Genomic DNA, 22,500 nt, shown 5'->3' with positions numbered 1-22,500 from the left:
GGATTTAAGAAACATCTTTCTTCAATGAGAAACTAAATCCACAACCCCAAAAGAACGCAAAAAGGGCATAAAAGTTTTTTTATGTAATTAAAAATAATCAATAGACAGAAATAAATCAAGCTGCAAATTTAATCAACAGAAGCCTCATTCTTGAAAAGCCAAGAAGTAGCAATTGATCTTGAAGAATGAGCAGTAATCCGTTTAGGGGGAGGCTGACCTGCCTCCAATTAAGCCTTATGAATCAGAAGTTTCAATCAAGAGGACAAATAAACAGCAGAAACTTTCTGTCCTTTTGTAGAACAAGAAAGGTGAACAAACAAACTAGAAGTTTGCCTAAAATCGTAAGAAGTGTTAACATAATACTTCAATGCTCTAACAACACCCAAATTATGCAAACATCTCTCTGAAGCATTTTTGGGATTAGAACACAAAGAAGGGACAACAATTTCCTGACCAATATTGCCATGAAAAATCATTATCTAAATACCAAGAAATAAAGGTTTTCTAAACCTTATAATACAGTTTCCTGGTCACAGGCTTACGAGCCTGTATTAAAGTCTTAATAACAGAATCAGAGAACCCTCTATGTTTAAGAACTATCCGTTCAATCTCCATGCCATCATGCTCAGAGATCTGAGATCCTGATGGAAAAACAGACCTTAAGACAGAAGGTCTGAATGCAGAGGAAGTGGCCAAGGATGATTACTGTCTGTGATTTTAAATCTTATTCTAATTTTAACTTTAATTTGAGTGTAACATAGAGAGAATATGGATATTTTCATTTTTAGTGTAACATAAAGAGAACATGTTTATTATGTAAGTCCTGGAGTATTTTGAGCCTAAAATCCCCATAAGATAAAGAATAACCAAAATTAAGATAAGGTTGTTAACATCTAGTATATATAATTTTTTTTAAAATTAGAAAATCTAGTATGTAGGTAGATACCCAATATATATCTAATTCTTTATTAGTCAATTTCTTATATACCCATATTAACATAATTAGTTTGTAAAATCAGGTCATCTATATGCTAATTTTTTAAGTATATTCCTCGGATAATATTTCTAAGATATTAAGTATCACTATGAGCATTGGATTAAATCATAATAAATATCCATATATAGTATATTCATCAGTGTCGTTATCAGCTGCCCTTTGAATATGCCCACTACCAAAATGGCCGCGTACAACCGGAAGTACCGGACATAACATCCGGTTAAGGAAACGGATGTGCGGTAAACTCGGCGGTAGTTCCGATTGTTGTGGCAGTACCAAATATGGCGCCAAAAATACAATTTACTCCTTCAATCTCATGTATATAAGGTTATATACCGAAACGATCGTCTGGGGTTGTCATGTTCCTTATTCAGAGGAGAATTGCCTGGTATTTCGGGGCTGGACTGACCATGTCGGCGGAATCAGACTGATATACTACAGGAAAGTTTTCCTCTGTGAAAAGCACAATTGGGCAGAAAGAAGCTACTACCAGGTGGTAACCGGGCCATAGAACAAGCTATTGATGCTGCTGTTCGTTCCTGGCAGACTGCTTCTCATTCTGTTTTGCATATGTAAATATGACCCTGGGGATAGTCTCCCTAAGGGTGATGGGGGAAACCAGACGTGGACTCCTTGCCCAATGTGCTTAGAGGGATATGGCTGCACCTCACTGACGAGGCCCAAAGGAGGCCGAAACGATCGGCTGGGGTTGTCATGTTCCTTGTTCAGAGGAGAATTGCCTGGTATTTCGGGGCTGGACTGACCATGTCGGCGGAATCAGACTGATATACTACAGGAAAGTTTTCCTCTGTGAAAAGCACAATTGGGCAGAAAGAAGCTACTACCAGGTGGTAACCGGGCCATAGAACAAGCTATTGATGCTGCTGTTCGTTCCTGGCAGACTGCTTCTCATTCTGTTTTGCATATGTAAATATGACCCTGGGGATAGTCTCCCTAAGGGTGATGGGGGAAACCAGACGTGGACTCCTTGCCCAATGTGCTTAGAGGGATATGGCTGCACCTCACTGACGAGGCCCAAAGGAGGCCGAAACGATCGGCTGGGGTTGTCATGTTCCTTGTTCAGAGGAGAATTGCCTGGTATTTCGGGGCTGGACTGACCATGTCGGCGGAATCAGACTGATATACTACAGGAAAGTTTTCCTCTGTGAAAAGCACAATTGGGCAGAAAGAAGCTACTACCAGGTGGTAACCGGGCCATAGAACAAGCTATTGATGCTGCTGTTCGTTCCTGGCAGACTGCTTCTCATTCTGTTTTGCATATGTAAATATGACCCTGGGGATAGTCTCCCTAAGGGTGATGGGGGAAACCAGACGTGGACTCCTTGCCCAATGTGCTTAGAGGGATATGGCTGCACCTCACTGACGAGGCCCAAAGGAGGTCGAAACGATCGTCTGGGGTTGTCATGTTCCTTGTTCAGAGGAGAATTGCCTGGTATTTCGGGGCTGGACTGACCATGTCGGCGGAATCAGACTGACATACTACAGGAAAGTTTTCCTCTGTGAAAAGCACAATTGGGCAGAAAGAAGCTACTACCAGGTGGTAACCGGGCCATAGAACAAGCTATTGATGCTGCTGTTCGTTCCTGGCAGACTGCTTCTCATTCTGTTTTGCATATGTAAATATGACCCTGGGGATAGTCTCCCTAAGGGTGATGGGGGAAACCAGACGTGGACTCCTTGCCCAATGTGCTTAGAGGGATATGGCTGCACCTCACTGACGAGGCCCAAAGGAGGTCGAAACGATCGTCTGGGGTTGTCATGTTCCTTGTTCAGAGGAGAATTGCCTGGTATTTCGGAGCTGGACTGACCATGTCGGCGGAATCAGACTGATATACGAGAGGAAAGTTTTCCTCTGTGAAAAGCACAATTGGGCAGAAAGAAGCTACTATCAGGTGGTAACCGGGCCATAGAACAAGCTATTGATGCTGCTGTTCGTTCCTGGCAGACTGCTTCTCATTCTGTTTTGCATATGTAAATATGACCCTGGGGATAGTCTCCCTAAGGGTGATGGGGGAAACCAGACGTGGACTCCTTGCCCAATGTGCTTAGAGGGATATGGCTGCACCTCACTGACGAGGCCCAAAGGAGGCCGAAACGATCGTCTGGGGTTGTCATGTTCCTTGTTCAGAGGAGAATTGCCTGGTATTTCGGGGCTGGACTGACCATGTCGGCGGAATCAGACTGATATACTACAGGAAAGTTTTCCTCTGTGAAAAGCACAATTGGGCAGAAAGAAGCTACTACCAGGTGGTAACCGGGCCATAGAACAAGTTATTGATGCTGCTGTTCGTTCCTGGCAGACTGCTTCTCATTCTGTTTTGCATATGTAAATATGACCCTGGGGATAGTCTCCCTAAGGGTGATGGGGGAAACCAGACGTGGACTCCTTGCCCAATGTGCTTAGAGGGATATGGCTGCACCTCACTGACGAGGCCCAAAGGAGGCCGAAACGATCGGCTGGGGTTGTCATGTTCCTTGTTCAGAGGAGAATTGCCTGGTATTTCGGGGCTGGACTGACCATGTCGGCGGAATCAGACTGATATTCTACAGGAAAGTTTTCCTCTGTGAAAAGCACAATTGGGCAGAAAGAAGCTACTACCAGGTGGTAACCGGGCCATAGAACAAGCTATTGATGCTGCTGTTCGTTCCTGGCAGACTGCTTCTCATTCTGTTTTGCATATGTAAATATGACCCTGGGGATAGTCTCCCTAAGGGTGATGGGGGAAACCAGACGTGGACTCCTTGCCCAATGTGCTTAGAGGGATATGGCTGCACCTCACTGACGAGGCCCAAAGGAGGTCGAAACGATCGTCTGGGGTTGTCATGTTCCTTGTTCAGAGGAGAATTGCCTGGTATTTCGGAGCTGGACTGACCATGTCGGCGGAATCAGACTGATATACGAGAGGAAAGTTTTCCTCTGTGAAAAGCACAATTGGGCAGAAAGAAGCTACTATCAGGTGGTAACCGGGCCATAGAACAAGCTATTGATGCTGCTGTTCGTTCCTGGCAGACTGCTTCTCATTCTGTTTTGCATATGTAAATATGACCTTGGGGATAGTCTCCATAAGGGTGATGGGGGAAACCAGACGTGGACTCCTTGCCCAATGTGCTTAGAGGGATATGGCTGCACCTCACTGACGAGGCCCAAAGGAGGCCGAAACGATCGTCTGGGGTTGTCATGTTCCTTGTTCAGAGGAGAATTGCCTGGTATTTCGGGGCTGGACTGACCATGTCGGCGGAATCAGACTGATATACTACAGGAAAGTTTTCCTCTGTGAAAAGCACAATTGGGCAGAAAGAAGCTACTACCAGGTGGTAACCGGGCCATAGAACAAGCTATTGATGCTGCTGTTCGTTCCTGGCAGACTGCTTCTCATTCTGTTTTGCATATGTAAATATGACCCTGGGGATAGTCTCCCTAAGGGTGATGGGGGAAACCAGACGTGGACTCCTTGCCCAATGTGCTTAGAGGGATATGGCTGCACCTCACTGACGAGGCCCAAAGGAGGCCGAAACGATCGTCTGGGGTTGTCATGTTCCTTGTTCAGAGGAGAATTGCCTGGTATTTCGGGGCTGGACTGACCATGTCGGCGGAATCAGACTGATATACTACAGGAAAGTTTTCCTCTGTGAAAAGCACAATTGGGCAGAAAGAAGCTACTACCAGGTGGTAACCGGGCCATAGAACAAGCTATTGATGCTGCTGTTCGTTCCTGGCAGACTGCTTCTCATTCTGTTTTGCATATGTAAATATGACCCTGGGGATAGTCTCCCTAAGGGTGATGGGGGAAACCAGACGTGGACTCCTTGCCCAATGTGCTTAGAGGGATATGGCTGCACCTCACTGACGAGGCCCAAAGGAGGCCGAAACGATCGGCTGGGGTTGTCATGTTCCTTGTTCAGAGGAGAATTGCCTGGTATTTCGGGGCTGGACTGACCATGTCGGCGGAATCAGACTGATATACTACAGGAAAGTTTTCCTCTGTGAAAAGCACAATTGGGCAGAAAGAAGCTACTACCAGGTGGTAACCGGGCCATAGAACAAGCTATTGATGCTGCTGTTCGTTCCTGGCAGACTGCTTCTCATTCTGTTTTGCATATGTAAATATGACCCTGGGGATAGTCTCCCTAAGGGTGATGGGGGAAACCAGACGTGGACTCCTTGCCCAATGTGCTTAGAGGGATATGGCTGCACCTCACTGACGAGGCCCAAAGGAGGCCGAAACGATCGTCTGGGGTTGCCATGTTCCTTGTTCAGAGGAGAATTGCCTGGTATTTCGGGGCTGGACTGACCATGTCGGCGGAATCAGACTGATATACTACAGGAAAGTTTTCCTCTGTGAAAAGCACAATTGGGCAGAAAGAAGCTACTACCAGGTGGTAACCGGGCCATAGAACAAGCTATTGATGCTGCTGTTCGTTCTTGGCAGACTGCTTCTCATTCTGTTTTGCATTAGTATCTCTTGAGCCTCAATATGTCTTGAAAAAGGACCTAACATAGGGCTGAAACGCGTAGACAAAGTTTGAATAAGATTTGTGAGGCTCAACATACTCCTAGGACCACGGCATTTGGGTGAGTCAATTTACCAAGAGACTCTATCCCAAAGGCATTTTTGTATAGCGTTTTTTATCTCTTTCTATAGGTCTTTGTCTTGACTTCGGATTGGGACACAGGACTGGATGGTATTAACCGTTGTTTACAACCTGGACTCAGTTACACTTGGATTCTATTATAAACTGGGACTTTATTTTGGACAATTTGGCTAGTTAGATCCAACCGGATCACCATTGGATATTCTAACAGCATTGTTTACTCATTTGTTTATAATATAATTTCTCCAACATAGGTGTGTCCGGTCCACGGCGTCATCCTTACTTGTGGGATATTCTCTTCCCCAACAGGAAATGGCAAAGAGCCCAGCAAAGCTGGTCACATGATCCCTCCTAGGCTCCGCCTACCCCAGTCATTCTCTTTGCCGTTGTACAGGCAACATCTCCACGGAGATGGCTTAGAGTTTTTTAGTGTTTAACTGTAGTTTTTCATTATTCAATCAAGAGTTTGTTATTTTCAAATAGTGCTGGTACGTACTATTTACTCAGAAACAGAAAAGAGATGAAGAATTCTGTTTGTATGAGGAAAATGATTTTAGCAACCGTAACTAAAATCCATGGCTGTTCCACACAGGACTGTTGAGAGCAATTAACTTCAGTTGGGGGAACAGTTTGCAGTCCCTTGCTGCTTGAGGTATGACACATTCTAACAAGACGATGTAATGCTGGAAGCTGTCATTTTCCCTATGGGATCCGGTAAGCCATGTTTATTACGATTGTAAATAAGGGCTTCACAAGGGCTTATTTAAACTGTAGACTTTTTCTGGGCTAAATCGATTGATTATTAACACATATTTAGCCTTGAGGAATCATTTTATCTGGGTATTTTGATATAATAATATCGGCAGGCACTGTTTTAGACACCTTATTCTTTAGGGGCTTTCCCAAAGCATAGGCAGAGTCTCATTTTCGCGCCGGTGTTGCGCACTTGTTTTTGAGAGGCATGGCATGCAGTCGCATGTGAGAGGAGCTCTGATACTTATAAAAGACTTCTGAAGGCGTCATTTGGTATCGTATTCCCCTTTGGGTTTGGTTGGGTCTCAGCAAAGCAGATACCAGGGACTGTAAAGGGGTTTAAAGCTTAAAACGGCTCCGGTTCCGTTATTTTAAGGGTTAAAGCTTCCAAAATTGGTGTGCAATATTTTCAAGGCTTTAAGACGCTGTGGTGAAAATTTGGTGAATTTTGAACAATTCCTTCATGTTTTTTCGCAATTGCAGTAATAAAGTGTGTTCAGTTTAAAATTTAAAGTGACAGTAACGGTTTTATTTTAAAACGTTTTTTGTACTTTCTGATCAAGTTTATGCCTGTTTAACATGTCTGAACTACCAGATAGACTGTGTTCTGAATGTGGGGAAGCCAGGATTCCTATTCATTTAAATAAATGTGATTTATGTGATAATGACAATGATGCCCAAGATGATTCCTCAAGTGAGGGGAGTAAGCATGGTACTGCATCATTCCCTCCTTCGTCTACACGAGTCTTGCCCACTCAGGAGGCCCCTAGTACATCTAGCGCGCCAATACTCCTTACTATGCAACAATTAACGGCTGTAATGGATAATTCTGTCAAAAACATTTTAGCCAAAATGAACCCTTGTCAGCGTAAGCGTGGCTGCTCTGTTTTAGTTACTGAAGAGCATGACGACGCTGATATTAATATCTCTGAAGGGCCCCTAACCCAATCTGAGGGGGCCAGGGAGGTTTTGTCTGAGGGAGAAATTACTGATTTAGGGAACATTTCTCAGCAGGCTGAATCTGATGTGATTACATTTAAATTTAAATTGGAACATCTCCGCTTTTTGCTTAAGGAGGTATTATCCACTCTGGATGATTGTGAAAATTTAGTCATCCCAGAGAAACTATGTAAAATGGACAAGTTCCTAGAGGTGCCGGGGCTCCCAGAAGCTTTTCCTATACCCAAGCGGGTGGCGGACATTGTTAATAAAGAATGGGAAAGGCCCGGTATTCCTTTCGTCCCTCCCCCCATATTTAAAAAATTGTTTCCTATGGTCGACCCCAGAAAGGACTTATGGCAGTCAGTCCCCAAGGTCGAGGGAGCGGTTTCTACTTTAAACAAACGCACCACTATTCCCATAGAGGATAGTTGTGCTTTCAAAGATCCTATGGATAAAAAATTAGAAGGTTTGCTTAAAAAGATGTTTGTTCAGCAGGGTTACCTTCTACAACCCATTTCATGCATTGTCCCTGTCACTACTGCCGCATATTTCTGGTTTGATGAACTGCTTAAGGTGCTCGATAGTGACTCTCCTCCTTATGAGGAGATTATGGACAGAATCAATGCTCTCAAATTGGCTAATTCTTTCACTCTAGACGCCTCTTTGCAATTGGCTAAGTTAGCGGCTAAGAACTCTGGGTTTGCTATTGTGGCGCGCAGAGCGCTTTGGTTGAAATCTTGGTCGGCTGATGCGTCTTCCAAGAACAAGCTACTAAACATTCCTTTCAAGGGGAAAACGTTGTTTGGTCCTGACTTGAAGGAGATTATCTCTGATATCACTGGGGGTAAGGGCCACGCCCTTCCTCAGGATCGGCCTTTCAAGGCAAAAAATAGACCTAATTTTCGTCCCTTTCGTAAAAACGGACCAGCCCAAGGTGCTACGTCCTCTAAGCAAGAGGGTAATACTTCTCAGGCCAAGCCAGCTTGGAGACCAATGCAAGGCTGGAACAAGGGAAAGCAGGCCAAGAAACCTGCCACTGCTACCAAGACAGCATGAAATATTGGCCCCCGATCCGGGACCGGATCTGGTGGGGGGCAGACTCTCTCTCTTCGCTCAGGCTTGGGCAAGAGATGTTCTGGATCCTTGGGCGCTAGAAATAGTCTCCCAGGGTTATCTTCTGGAATTCAAGGGACTTCCCCCAAGGGGGAGGTTCCACAGGTCGCAGTTGTCTTCAGACCACATAAAAAGACAGGCGTTCTTACATTGTGTAGAAGACCTGTTAAAAATGGGAGTGATTCATCCTGTTCCATTAAGAGAACAAGGGATGGGGTTCTACTCCAATCTGTTCATAGTTCCCAAAAAAGAGGGAACGTTCAGACCAATCCTAGATCTCAAGATCTTAAACAAATTTCTCAAGGTCCCATCGTTCAAGATGGAAACCATTCGAACTATCCTTCCTTCCATCCAGGAAGGTCAATTCATGACCACGGTGGATTTAAAGGATGCGTATCTACATATTCCTATCCACAAGGAACATCATCGGTTCCTAAGGTTTGCATTCCTGGACAAACATTACCAGTTCGTGGCGCTTCCTTTCGGATTAGCCACTGCTCCAAGGATTTTCACAAAGGTACTAGGGTCCCTTCTAGCGGTGCTAAGACCAAGGGGCATTGCAGTAGTACCTTACCTGGACGACATTCTGATTCAAGCGTCGTCCCTTCCTCAAGCAAAGGCTCACACGGACATTGTCCTGGCCTTTCTCAGATCTCACGGCTGGAAAGTGAACGTGGAAAAGAGTTCTCTATCCCCGTCAACAAGGGTTCCCTTCTTGGGAACAATTATAGACTCCTTAGAAATGAGGATCTTTCTAACAGAGGCCAGAAAAACAAAGCTTCTGGACTCTTGTCGGATACTTCATTCCGTTCCTCTTCCTTCCATAGCTCAGTGCATGGAAGTGATCGGGTTGATGGTGGCGGCGATGGACATAGTTCCTTTTGCGCGCATTCATCTAAGACCATTACAACTGTGCATGCTCAGTCAGTGGAATGGGGACTATACAGACTTGTCTCCGAAGATACAAGTAAATCAGAGAACCAGAGACTCACTCCGTTGGTGGCTGTCCCTGGACAATCTGTCTCAAGGGATGATGTTCCACAGACCAGAGTGGGTCATTGTCACGACCGACGCCAGTCTGATAGGCTGGGGCGCGGTCTGGGGATCCCTGAAAGCTCAGGGTCTTTGGTCTCGGGAAGAATCTCTTCTACCGATAAATATTCTGGAACTGAGAGCGATATTCAATGCTCTCCAGGCCTGGCCCCAGCTTGCGAGGACCAGGTTCATACGGTTTCAATCAGACAACATGACGACTGTTGCGTACATCAACCATCAGGGGGGAACAAGGAGTTCCCTAGCGATGGAAGAAGTAACCAAAATTATTCTTTGGGCGGAGTCTCACTCCTGCCACCTGTCTGCTATCCACATCCCAGGAGTGGAAAATTGGGAAGCGGATTTTCTGAGTCGGCAGACATTGCATCCGGGGGAGTGGGAACTCCATCCGGAAATCTTTGCCCAAGTCACTCACCTGTGGGGCATTCCAGACATGGATCTGATGGCCTCTCGTCAGAACTTCAAAGTTCCTTGCTACGGGGCCAGATCCAGGGATCCCAAGGCGGCTCTAGTGGATGCACTAGTAGCACCTTGGACCTTCAAACTAGCTTATGTGTTCCCGCCATTTCCTCTCATCCCCAGGCTGATAGCCAGGATCAAGCAGGAGAGGGCGTCGGTGATCTTGATAGCTCCTGCGTGGCCACGCAGGACTTGGTATGCAGATCTGGTGAATATGTCATCGGCTCCACCTTGGAAGCTACCTTTGAGACGAGACCTTCTTGTTCAGGGTCCGTTCGAACATCCGAATCTGGTTTCACTCCAGCTGACTGCTTGGAGATTGAACGCTTGATTTTATCGAAGCGAGGATTCTCAGATTCTGTTATCGATACTCTTGTTCAGGCCAGAAAGCCTGTGACTAGAAAGATTTACCACAAAATTTGGAAAAAATATATCTGTTGGTGTGAATCTAAAGGATTCCCTTGGGACAAGGTTAAGATTCCTAGGATTCTATCCTTCCTTCAAGAAGGATTGGAAAAAGGATTATCTGCAAGTTCCCTGAAGGGACAGATTTCTGCCTTGTCGGTATTACTTCACAAAAAGCTGGCAGCTGTGCCAGATGTTCAAGCCTTTGTTCAGGCTCTGGTTAGAATCAAGCCTGTTTACAAACCTTTGACTCCTCCTTGGAGTCTCAATTTAGTTCTTTCAGTTCTTCAGGGGGTTCCGTTTGAACCCTTACATTCCGTTGATATTAAGTTATTATCTTGGAAAGTTTTGTTTTTAGTTGCGATTTCTTCTGCTAGAAGAGTCTCAGAATTATCTGCTCTGCAGTGTTCTCCTCCTTATCTGGTGTTCCATGCAGATAAGGTGGTTTTACGTACTAAACCTGGTTTTCTTCCAAAAGTTGTTTCTAACAAAAACATTAACCAGGAGATTATCGTACCTTCTCTGTGTCCAAAACCAGTTTCAAAGAAGGAACGTTTGTTGCACAATTTGGATGTTGTTCGCGCTCTAAAATTCTATTTAGATGCTACAAAGGATTTTAGACAAACATCTTCCTTGTTTGTTGTTTATTCAGGTAAAAGGAGAGGTCAAAAAGCAACTTCTACCTCTCTCTCTTTTTGGATTAAAAGCATCATCAGATTGGCTTACGAGACTGCCGGACGGCAGCCTCCCGAAAGAATCACAGCTCATTCCACTAGGGCTGTGGCTTCCACATGGGCCTTCAAGAACGAGGCTTCTGTTGATCAGATATGTAGGGCAGCGACTTGGTCTTCACTGCACACTTTTACCAAATTTTACAAGTTTGATACTTTTGCTTCTTCTGAGGCTATTTTTGGGAGAAAGGTTTTGCAAGCCGTGGTGCCTTCCATTTAGGTGACCTGATTTGCTCCCTCCCTTCATCCGTGTCCTAAAGCTTTGGTATTGGTTCCCACAAGTAAGGATGACGCCGTGGACCGGACACACCTATGTTGGAGAAAACAGAATTTATGTTTACCTGATAAATTTCTTTCTCCAACGGTGTGTCCGGTCCACGGCCCGCCCTGGTTTTTTTAATCAGGTCTGATATTTTATTTTCTTTAACTACAGTCACCACGGTACCATATGGTTTCTCCTATGCAAATATTCCTCCTTAACGTCGGTCGAATGACTGGGGTAGGCGGAGCCTAGGAGGGATCATGTGACCAGCTTTGCTGGGCTCTTTGCCATTTCCTGTTGGGGAAGAGAATATCCCACAAGTAAGGATGACGCCGTGGACCGGACACACCGTTGGAGAAAGAAATTTATCAGGTAAACATAAATTCTGTTTTTACATCAATTGATTAACATCATCTGATTTAAACTTTATTAACATTTAAGGCTATTTTTATATTAGACACCCATGGGCTATGTTTTTTATAAATTGGTTTAATGTGTTTAGTTAACTTTCTACACTGACAAATATTATCACTGTTTTTTTGTAGTTTTTATCACTGATATTTGTATTTTCACATATTTTTACACTATTTTTGATTATACCGGTATTTATTCTGTACCCTCTTTTTTGGGGATACTCACATTTTTGACCACTAGATTTTTAAAGAGATCCTTTTAAGGCACACATTGATTTTGTATGTGGTTTATCACTTATTTTTACATACTAGATTTTTTCTAACTACAAATTGACTTTTCATGGTGCTTATCGCTTAGCTCTTCTTGGATATTCATCCACTTATCAGTATAGTGTATGGATTAATTAAAATCCACTTCTTTCATTGTCTAAATTGTTTTTTAACTAATCTGATCTTTCTTATTTGTATAATTGGTCTGCCATGTTTTTATGATTTTAACTTATGTTGATTAAATATTAGATCTTAATTTTTAATCCATTAGTCCCAAGATTTATTGCTTGTCCTATTGCTTGTTGGGATATTGCACTTTAGACACACCCTGATAACACAGTGGTGTATTTATACTTGCAACCTGTTTGTATACCTAAGCCTTTGGCGCTCCTATATACCTTTTACATAGTCCTTAAAACTGTCTTATACTGATGAAAGATAAGATAAGGAGGATCACATAAAAGAGCAGATAACCCAGAGACTCTGCTAGCAAAAAAGATAGCCAAAAGAAACAAAACCTTCCAAGAAAGAAGCTTAATATCCACTTTATGCATAGACTCCAAGGAGGAGAAATTAAAACCTTGAATGTCTGGAAGATTATCAATCTTCTTTTGTAATATAACAGTAAGAGCTGAAATCTGACCCTTCAAAAGAACTGGCAGATAAACCTTTATCCAAACCATCTTGCAGAAATGGCAAAATCCTAGGGATTCTAAAAGAATGCCATGAAAAATCATTATCTAAACACCAAGAAATAAAGGTTTTCTAAAACTTATAATACAGTTTCCTGGTCACAGGCTGTAAGGATGTAGGTCTTTTGTATCTTTTCAGACTCTTTTATGGATCAGCAACTGTGGATGTTATAATTTGTATCACTTAGCTTTAAGTTAACGTATATGAATGTTAACCCCTGAGGCACAAAGTGAATTAATGAATTATTCAGTTATGTCACTTCACTGAACAGGAATGATTATGTTACGAAATAAGTCCTTCAGAATTAACTCTGAATCTCAGCTGGTTGTGGAGCTTTGGATTTTGTGAGTAAAGATAACATCAGAGTATTTACTGAACTTGCGTTATTGAAACAAATGCTTCCAGATATACAGGAGGTAAGGATTAGGTATGGAGATAGTTGGCTATAGTATACCTGCAAACCGGAGGATTCTGAGACACAGTAAGCTTCAGCTCGGAGCGAGCCCGGTAGGTAAACTGCAGGAGAGCGTTCCGTGACAACAGTGCCTGAATAGATCCCTCCGCAAGTAGTTCCGTGATTCACGGTTAGAATAGCAGCGGAGTTCTAATGGAAATCTCTGTTACGGAGTACACAGTTCAGTGCCGCAGCAGATTCATCACAGATGATTCACGGAAGGTAAAGTCTATATATCCTCAGATTAGTTGTACACCGCGGATGCAGTTCCTCAATCCGCCACCTTTAGAGTAACAGGTGCGAGTAAGAAAGGTGCTCTGTAATTTTTAGGATACAAGAGTCCAGCTGGATACGATGATATGAACAAGTGGGATAACAGAAGGATTAAATTCAGTCAGTCACTATTAACTATAAGGTTCAAACGATAGCAGAATACTTCATACGAAAAACTCAGTAGTCAGGACATTTCTCAATCACTAAGCACCTGGCTGACGTCAGAGGAAAGCTTTAATAGGTTAGGAGGGTGGAGCAAAGTTGTAAAGGTGGTATTTGCAGTGAAGAGATACGCTTATAAAGGTGGAGCAGTATTCCTGACACAGGCTTACGAGCCTGTATTAAAGTCTTAATAACAGAATCAGAGAACCCTCTATGATTAAGAACTATCCGTTCAATCTCCATGCCATGATTCTCAGAGATCTGAGATCCTGATGGAAAAACAGACCTTAAGACAGAAGGTCTGAATGCAGAGGAAGTGGCCAAGGAGGATTACTGTACATCTGAACTAGATCAGCAAACCAAACTCCACAAGGCCAAGCTGGAGCAATCCAAATCACTCATTCTACCTCGTTTCTGACCTTAGCAATCACCCTGGGAAGAAGAACCAGTGGTGGAAAGACATAAGTGAGTCAAAATGACCAAAAAATGGACCTCGCTCAGTACCTGGGAAGTTTGTAATTCAACCGAGAGGCCAATACCCTGATTGCAAGGACTGATGACTGAGAAAATCTGATTTCCAGAAATTTGACAACAATTGATTTCTACCCAGGAAAGAATATGTGATAATCCCCTCATGTCTAAGAGACTGTGAGTCACCCCATGATGATTGACATAAGCCATAGGTGTGACATTGTCTGTCTGGAAACAGAGATAAGACTATTTTCAATAGAAGCCAACTCGGAAGGGCTCTGAAAATTGCAGAGAGAGCTTTAACATTTATATGTAACCACCTGAGGAGACCGAAAAACCTTGTGCTCTTTGAGACCCCTAGACGGTCCCCAAACATGAAAGACTTGAATCTGTAGTGATCACAGACCAAGTAGGGCGATAGAAAAGAAAAACCCCTTCAAAATAAGCTGATGATTCAGCCACCAAGACAGAGACTGGCTTGTTCTGAAGTTTAGATGAATATCTCTAAAGATAAGTATACACTAAAGATTTCATGAATAAAAATCTCATTTATTTTTTAACTTCTATCGTATGACTTGAGCTAATAAGCTCATCTTTACATTCACTTTAATGCCCTAATAGAAAAACACATGCATACGAAAATAGAGGCGATTGTAAGATGCTATACGCAGAATGCAGTGAATATTAATGAAGGCTTATAAGCTACAGGTGCCTTTAGCACTATATGGCAGCAGCGTTTGCAAAGTTAGGAACAATGTTGTATGTATGTATATTTTATATATATATATATATATATATATATATATATATATACACACACATACATACATACACACACATTCATACACTCACCAGCCACTTTATTAGGTACACCTACCTTGTACTGGGTTAGACCCCCTTTTGCCTACAGAACTACCTTAATTATTTGTGGCATAGATTCAACAAGGTGTCAGAAACAATCCTCATAGATTTTGGTCCATATTGACATGATAGCATCACGCAGTTGCTGCATATTTGTCAGCTGCACATCCGTGATGCAAATCTCCCGTTCCAACACCATCCCAAAGGTGTTCTATTGGATTGAGATCTGGTGACTGTGTAGGCCATTGGAGTACTGTAAACTCATTGTCATGTTCAAGAAACCAGTTTGAGAAGATTTGAGCTTTGTGTCATGGTTCATTATCCTGATGGAAGTAGCCATCAGAAGATGGGTACACTGTAGTCATAAAGGGATGGACATGGTCAGCAACAATACTTAGGTAGGCCATGGCATTTAAACGATGCTCAATTGGTACTAAGGGGCCAAGAAAATATCCCCCCCACCATTACACCACCACCACCAGCCTGAACCGATGATACAAGGTAGGATAGATCCATGCTTTCATGTTGTTTATGCCAAATTCTGACCCTACCATCTGAATGTCGCAGCTGATATCGAGCCTCATCAGATCAGGCAACATTTTTCCAATCTTCTATTGTCCAATTTTAGTGAGCATGTGCGAATTGTAGCCTCAGTTTCCTGTTCTTAGCTGACAGGAGTGGCACCCGGTGTGGTGTTCTGCTGCTGTAGCCCATCTGCTTCAAGGCTTGATGTGTTGTGCGTTCAGAGATGGTATTTTCGCATACTTTGGTTGTAACAAGTGAGTTACTGTTGTCTTTTTTCTCATCTCGAACCAATCTGCCCATTCTCCTCTAACATTAACAAGGCATTGTCGTCTACACAACTTCCTCTCACTGGATATTTTCTCTTTTTCAGACCATTCTCTGTAAACCCTAGAGATGGTTATGCGTGAAAATCCCAGTAGATCAGCAGTTTTTTAAATACTCAGACCAGCCCGTCTGGCACCAATAACCATGCCACGTTCAAAGTAATTTAAATCCCCTTTCTTCCCTATTATGATGCTCTGTTTGAACTTCAGCAAGTCATCTTCACCACGTCTAGATGCCTAAAGGCATTGAGTTGCTGCCCTGTGATTGCCTGATTAGCAATTTGTGTTACCAAGCAATTGAACAGGTGTACCTAATAGAGTGGCTGGTGAATGTGTGTGTATATATGCAATAACTTACACTTTATCTATCTAAATCCAGTGAGTGCAGTCCCTGCTTGAACTACTATATATATTGTACATATGTTATGTACCTGTGAATATCGTGCCATGTTATGTTTACCCATTTCTATAATTAGGTATTGGAGGAGTTACCTCTGATAGATAATGTTTACGTTTATTTTGCAGGTTTCCAATCTAGGCAGCTATCATGATTTGTGTGGAATTTCTCCCTATGTTTGGGATCACTATTAGACATTATGCTACTATACCATGGGGTATATTGAACCTTTGGGATCACGATGGAATGGATATGCCGGTTAGAGCTCTGGTTATGTTTTGCTCTATCGAAGATATAGTGCAAGGTGGTTTAAAATATTTCCACCTTACCCCGTCTACTTGGTGTTAATAGTCACATTTAATCTTTTTTATTTTTTTTATCATTTTGGTCTCTGCTTAGAATGGAGGCCAAAGTACCCCCAGTATCTGTTTTTTGACAGCCCGGGGATATCGACATAATGCCAAGATATTATAAGCTTCGAATCACAGGTGACTTTGAGGATGGTTGATAGTACTCTTAGAGTTGGTATTCTGACATAGTATTATCTTTTGATCTGATTTTATTTATTTTTATTATTTATGTTTACCTTCAGTTTTGGTAGCCTACTGATAGTGTTCCAATTACTGGTGTTGCAATGTAACAATTTATTTACTTTTGCTTTAATATTTTGGGTTATATTTGTTTCAGTTGTGGTGTGGTTTCTTTAGATTATCGCTGTATTCTGGTTCCACTTACCTGTGGCTCGGATGTGATTTATAATTTTACACTGGTTGTTAAGGTATTGAGCTGGCTCGTGTACTTAAGCTTGTTGACATCAGTTGTTTTGGGTGTCTATCTGGTGATGTTTTGCCCTATCGGCTTCTAGTACTGAGAGGGGGCGTGGTCGCCTCATGCGGCTCTAAACATTTTCCCTCTTTGTGACATTACTGATGATGCAGTTATTACATCCTGGGCACACACACACATAAACCCTCTTGTTTTTATATTTGAGAGCACAATTGTCGAGATCTACTTGTGAGACACTGTGTTCCATGATGCAGGGAGTGGCCGGTCCAGTGTCTTGCCGCGGGCGGCCAGAGGTGCTCAGCTCCGCATAAAATTGCGGTAAATAAAAGGAAAAGAAAACTTTTTGCTTCAACTTGTAATATGAGCACTACCTGACATGCACATAAAGCTTATTTGTAGTGGAGTTAATGCGCAAGGAGGAGTGATAAATAGTGCTCCACTTGTAATCTTGCCCTTTGAAGTCGAGATGATTTTGCATGAATTTGCATGCACATATTACTCTTGTATTTGAAATTACATGTTTTAAGATTCAAAAGTAATGTATCTTCTTAGCAAATATACTGTAACTATTAAATTTATAAAAAAAACTTATGTAGATTAGAAATATACAAATATTTATAGATGACATTGATGAATTTAAAATGAAAAAAAAAAAACTTATTCTTCACCTGTTCAGCAATTTTCTCAAAGCTGTAAATCCGCACTAGCCCAACACTGTGCATTACTATGAGCATGCCGTGAGAAATCATTGCATCTGTAACGTTGGATCCAAAAATCTGTATGACCACATGAGAAGATAATCAAAAGATAATATTCATAAAACGTAATAATAATAGTAATACACAATCTTTACAGAAGGACATTCATTTGATTACATGCTTGTATGTTTTAAGCTGACTAGGCTCATCACTTTCTCAAAAATTATCATTATGGGCCCCATGTATTAAACGCCGTGCAGACCAGGCTCTCAGCTTGAGAACCTGTCCACATGGCTTTGCAGCATACGGGCAGGGGACAAGTAAGTCCGCTGTCTGTATGTACCATTTCACACTCAAGCAAGTGTAGAATACAGCCCCATTCCCTCACTTGAGAGAGGGGCATGTCAATCACCCTGAGCAAGTGTGTTTTCCGTGATTTCTCTCTGCAAACTTAGAGGTGGCAGAGATTGCAATAAGCAGCGACCTGATGACCTCTGCCTCTTACATTGCGGGAAGCAGACTTGCATGTGCTGCTTAGTACATGGAGCAAATTGTTTTACATATAGGAGAGGAACACTTTTTATATGGGGAAGCTATTTTATTCATTATTTTTTCATAAATATACTAATTACCTAAATATGTTCACATTTCAAAAACATTACTTATATTTTTTAATTTTAGCCTTGAAGGGACAGTGTCCTGTAAAATTTGTTTCAACTGACACAATATTGCGATCGTGGTTTTGCTTTTCAATATTTCACAATATTGCAATTGCATTTTTGAGTTTGTAATATTCATATTTCATAATACTGCGATTGTGTTTTACTTATAATATTGTGAATGCACTGTAGCAAACGTGTTCTATATTAATATATATCTATATGAATATGTAAAGATAAAGATATATATTAATATTAAAGGGACATGGCTGTTTGGAATATAACAGTGTTCTGTACTTTTCTATCAGGAACTGAAATGCTCACAATTTCAGTATGGAATTACAGGGAAACTAGACAAAATAAATAATGAAAGTATATAGTAGTTTTTTTTTATATATAAGATTTATAATTTTATTTTACCATCTAAAAGTGTTTTATATCTCTTTAACAAAGAACATGTTTGCTACAGTGCAAATACAATATGTATACATTAAACAATGTATATAAATATATCATTTACCTACAATCCCGGTGCTCCTATAGGTGTATTATTGATATGTTTAATTCACTATTGTATTGTATGAACAGGGATTGGCTAATTTAAGTTAATTGATGTATGAGCTGAGTATATGCTTTGTAACTATAAGAATTCTGACGTCTCAGACGTAAAAGCCATTATAAAGAGGCATAGGAAACAAGATGGGTAGACCAGCATACAGCGCATAACAATATTATAATGTACACATAAAAGCACAATAAGGTCCTTAGGAGGCAAATAGAAGGTCATCTGTCTTTACTCATATTATCAATTTTTCTTCGTTCTCTTGCTATCTGTATTTGAAAAAGAAAACATCTAAGCTTTTTTTTGGTTCAGAACACTTTTTATCCACCAATCAGCAAGAACAACCCAGGTTGTTCACCAAAAATGGGCAGACATCTAAACTTACATTCTTGCATTTCAAATAAAGATACCAAGAGAATGAAGAACATGTTATAATAGGAGAAAATAAGAAAGTTGCTTAAAATTTCATGCTCTATCTGAATCACGAAAGAAAAAAATTGCGTTCAGTGTCCCTTTAAAGAGTTAAAAGGTGGCATGTTACAAATCTCATTTGCATGTCTTTATCCAGAATTCCTTAAAAATGTAGGTTTAAAATAGTAATATAAAAAATTGTAAGAAACATTGTGATATGTGAGTGACATGAAAAGATTCTTCTACAAGCTTATAATCACTACAAGCCATACAACATCCACTCACTTTAGTGTCCTTTTAAATATAGAATAGTGTAGCTTGTTATCTTACATCTTTATTTATCTCCATTATTCCCAGTAATGCAAAAGGGTAAACACTGAATACTGCAAGATAAAACAGCACTGCTCCATGGCTTCCAGTCTGTGAAAAAGACAAATATACTATTACATTTCCATATATTTAATGTTATACAGAACACATTTTGCTCCCTTCAATTGAATCTAATGGTTTTATTTTAAAAATCATTTCACAAAATAAACCAGCAACGAAAAACATGGATATTGTGTACCAGCTGAGAAGATTTAGTTCATTACTAGTTCTGTGAATGACACAACATGAGAGAGAGTCACTTATCAGTAAAATGTCAGACAGGTTAGAGGCCAAGCAGCCAGGAGTGTATGTATATAGCTCTGCTCACACACACACCTTAAGGCAGTTTTTCACTTCATGTTAATTGCTGTCAATTTCTTTTACATAAAATGTTTAGTTATGTGTAATGAAACAGCTTTGCAATATACTTTATTTTGCCCCCTTTTCATGTAATTTAGCTATAAACATTTCTAATTCTCAGAACACAAAAAGCATCCTGCTGGTTTCTCAAGGCTAACTCTGCTATATATCTGTGCATAACTGGATTTATTAGACAACAACAGCAAAACCTGACATGAGAATATAAATATTTCACATTTCAATGTTATTCACATAAAAGAATATGTTCTATTTATTCATAAATATATATATATATATATATATTTAGAATTACTTAGAATATATTCCTCTATGTGCAGAACATTGGAATGTGAAATATTTACAGTATATACATAGTTAAAACTTTTATTAAATATGAATATTGCATAAATATGCTTTTACATGTTTTCATCTACTTAACTGCAAGGGGGTCCAATGCACTCAGATATATGTGTATGTGTACATATGTATTTGTGTGTTTATATGTGTATGTCTGTAAATACAAATATACACATATAAATGCATATATATATATATATATATATATATATATATATATATATATACACACACACATATATACATCTTTAGACATGTATATGTATGTATCTCTATGTTAAAGAACTTTGCCTGCTTTTTTTTGAGCCCTTACAACTTTTGTGTGCAATATTTTTTTATATAATTTTTATTAGATGGTGTTATTATCAGTGCAAGTGCTCTTTGTAATGTATTTTTGATGAGTTTGTGACACTTTTTTTGGTTTGCAGTTAACCAGAGCTCTGAGATTGCGCTAAACCGACGCGCATTAACTTAAGTTGTGCTCAAGCGATCGCATTTACTTTCAACTTGTAATACCCGTGAATAACCCAACGAGCGCAAACATCTGCGATAAACCCCTTTTCGCTTGCACACAACTGTTAGCGCGCCACTCATAATCAAGTCCTTAGTCAGCCAAGCACAAGAGACAAATTTGTGCAGGCACCAATCACTAGCTAGCTCCCACTAATGTAGAATATGTACATATTCATTTTCAACCACAAATACCTAGAGAACAAAGGACATTTGAAAACAGAAGTCAATTTAAGTGTCTTAAATAACATGCTCTATCTGAATCATGTAAGTTTAATTTTGACTTTTCTATGCCTTTGAATAATTTAAGCAAATTTACATAGTTAAACTATTCTGAAGTATTCACCTCTTGCTGCATTGTGGTAGCTTTCCTTTGAATAGATTTCAGCACTAGAGTCTCCTGGGGAAGATCCCAAGCAAAGTACCTGTTGTGGTCAATTGGAAAGAAAGCATTTATCTTGTGGTACCAGCAAAACACAGAATACAAGTTCAAACTATCACCCCCTTGAGAGTGCAGGCAGGGCCGTTTCTAGAGAATCTGGCTCCCAAGGCAAACTTCCAAAATGCGCCCCCCTCTCAGATTCTAAAGTCCCCCTCCTAGACCTTGCTTGTCACTCTGTAATTTAGAGGTCAGCTCCAAAGCAGCAGTGCACTACTGGGACCTAGCTGAATGCATCTGGTGAGCAAATGACAAGAGACAAATGTGTGTTGCGGCCAACCACCAGTTAGCTCCTAGTAGTGCATTGCTGCTGCTAAGGATATGTACATATGCTTTTCAACAATGGATACCAAGAGAATAAGAATAATAGAATTGTCAAATTGTTTTGGCGTATCCTGAATTATGAAGGTTTAATTTGACTTTCCTATCCCTTTAAATATGTCCTTTTTCTACTACAATGTTTTTTCCAAATATATTGATATTATCTAAAAATATCTTTATATCTTTTCCTAATTGCCAGTATATTTATACTTTTCTTATAGCTATGCATATTTATTTGTTGAATGCATATCAATCCCTTTAAATTCTTATCCAAAATGTATCTACAAAACTTCCAATAGACTTTAAAGTTGAACTTTGCAAAAAAGTCATCAGGTAATATTTTCTAAAGGATTGCAATATGTCACTGGGTGTATTTGTAACATATTTAGGGGTCTATTACAATTATTTAGAAAAGTTATAACAATTATTTTTAACAAAATTCACTATTAAAGTCTATGAGACTTTTGCACATAAATAATTTGATAAAGAACTGTAATAGCTGTTTATTTTTCAAATATACTATACACACAGGCAGTAATAGACAGAGATATGCACTCACAGACAGTAATAGACAGATATATGCACTCACAGACAGTAATTGACAGAGACATGCACTCACAGACAGTAATAGACAGAGATATGCACTCACAGGCAGTAATAGACAGAGATATGCACTCACAGGCAGTAATAGACAGAGACATGCATACACAGGCAGTAATAGACAGAGACATGCATTCACAGGCAGTAATAGACAGAGACATTCACACATAGGCAGTAATAGACAGAGACATTCACACACAGGCAGTAATAGACAGAGACATGCACTCACAGACAGTTATAGACAGAGATATGCACTC

The 22,500-nt window shown here is 40.7% G+C and overlaps 1 protein-coding gene across 2 annotated transcripts in view; it reads right to left on the bottom strand.

Moving 5' to 3' along the window:
• DCAF17 (DDB1 and CUL4 associated factor 17) overlaps positions 1 to 22,500 on the bottom strand; it is a 250,177-nt gene that overhangs the window by 153,647 nt on the left and 74,030 nt on the right. For both annotated transcript variants that reach the window (XM_053698428.1, XM_053698427.1), the window contains exons 6-8: positions 21,230 to 21,308; positions 19,618 to 19,707; positions 17,626 to 17,733 (exon numbers count right to left, since the gene is read on the bottom strand). In XM_053698428.1, coding sequence (XP_053554403.1) covers positions 17,626 to 17,733; positions 19,618 to 19,707; positions 21,230 to 21,308 — 277 coding nt within the window. The remainder of the gene's footprint in view (positions 1 to 17,625; positions 17,734 to 19,617; positions 19,708 to 21,229; positions 21,309 to 22,500) is intronic.

Source organism: Bombina bombina, chromosome 1 (assembly GCF_027579735.1).
Source record: "Bombina bombina isolate aBomBom1 chromosome 1, aBomBom1.pri, whole genome shotgun sequence".
Lineage (NCBI taxonomy): Eukaryota > Metazoa > Chordata > Amphibia > Anura > Bombinatoridae > Bombina > Bombina bombina.
Note: the sequence above shows the minus strand (reverse complement) of the source record. Positions and strands in the feature narration are given on the sequence as shown.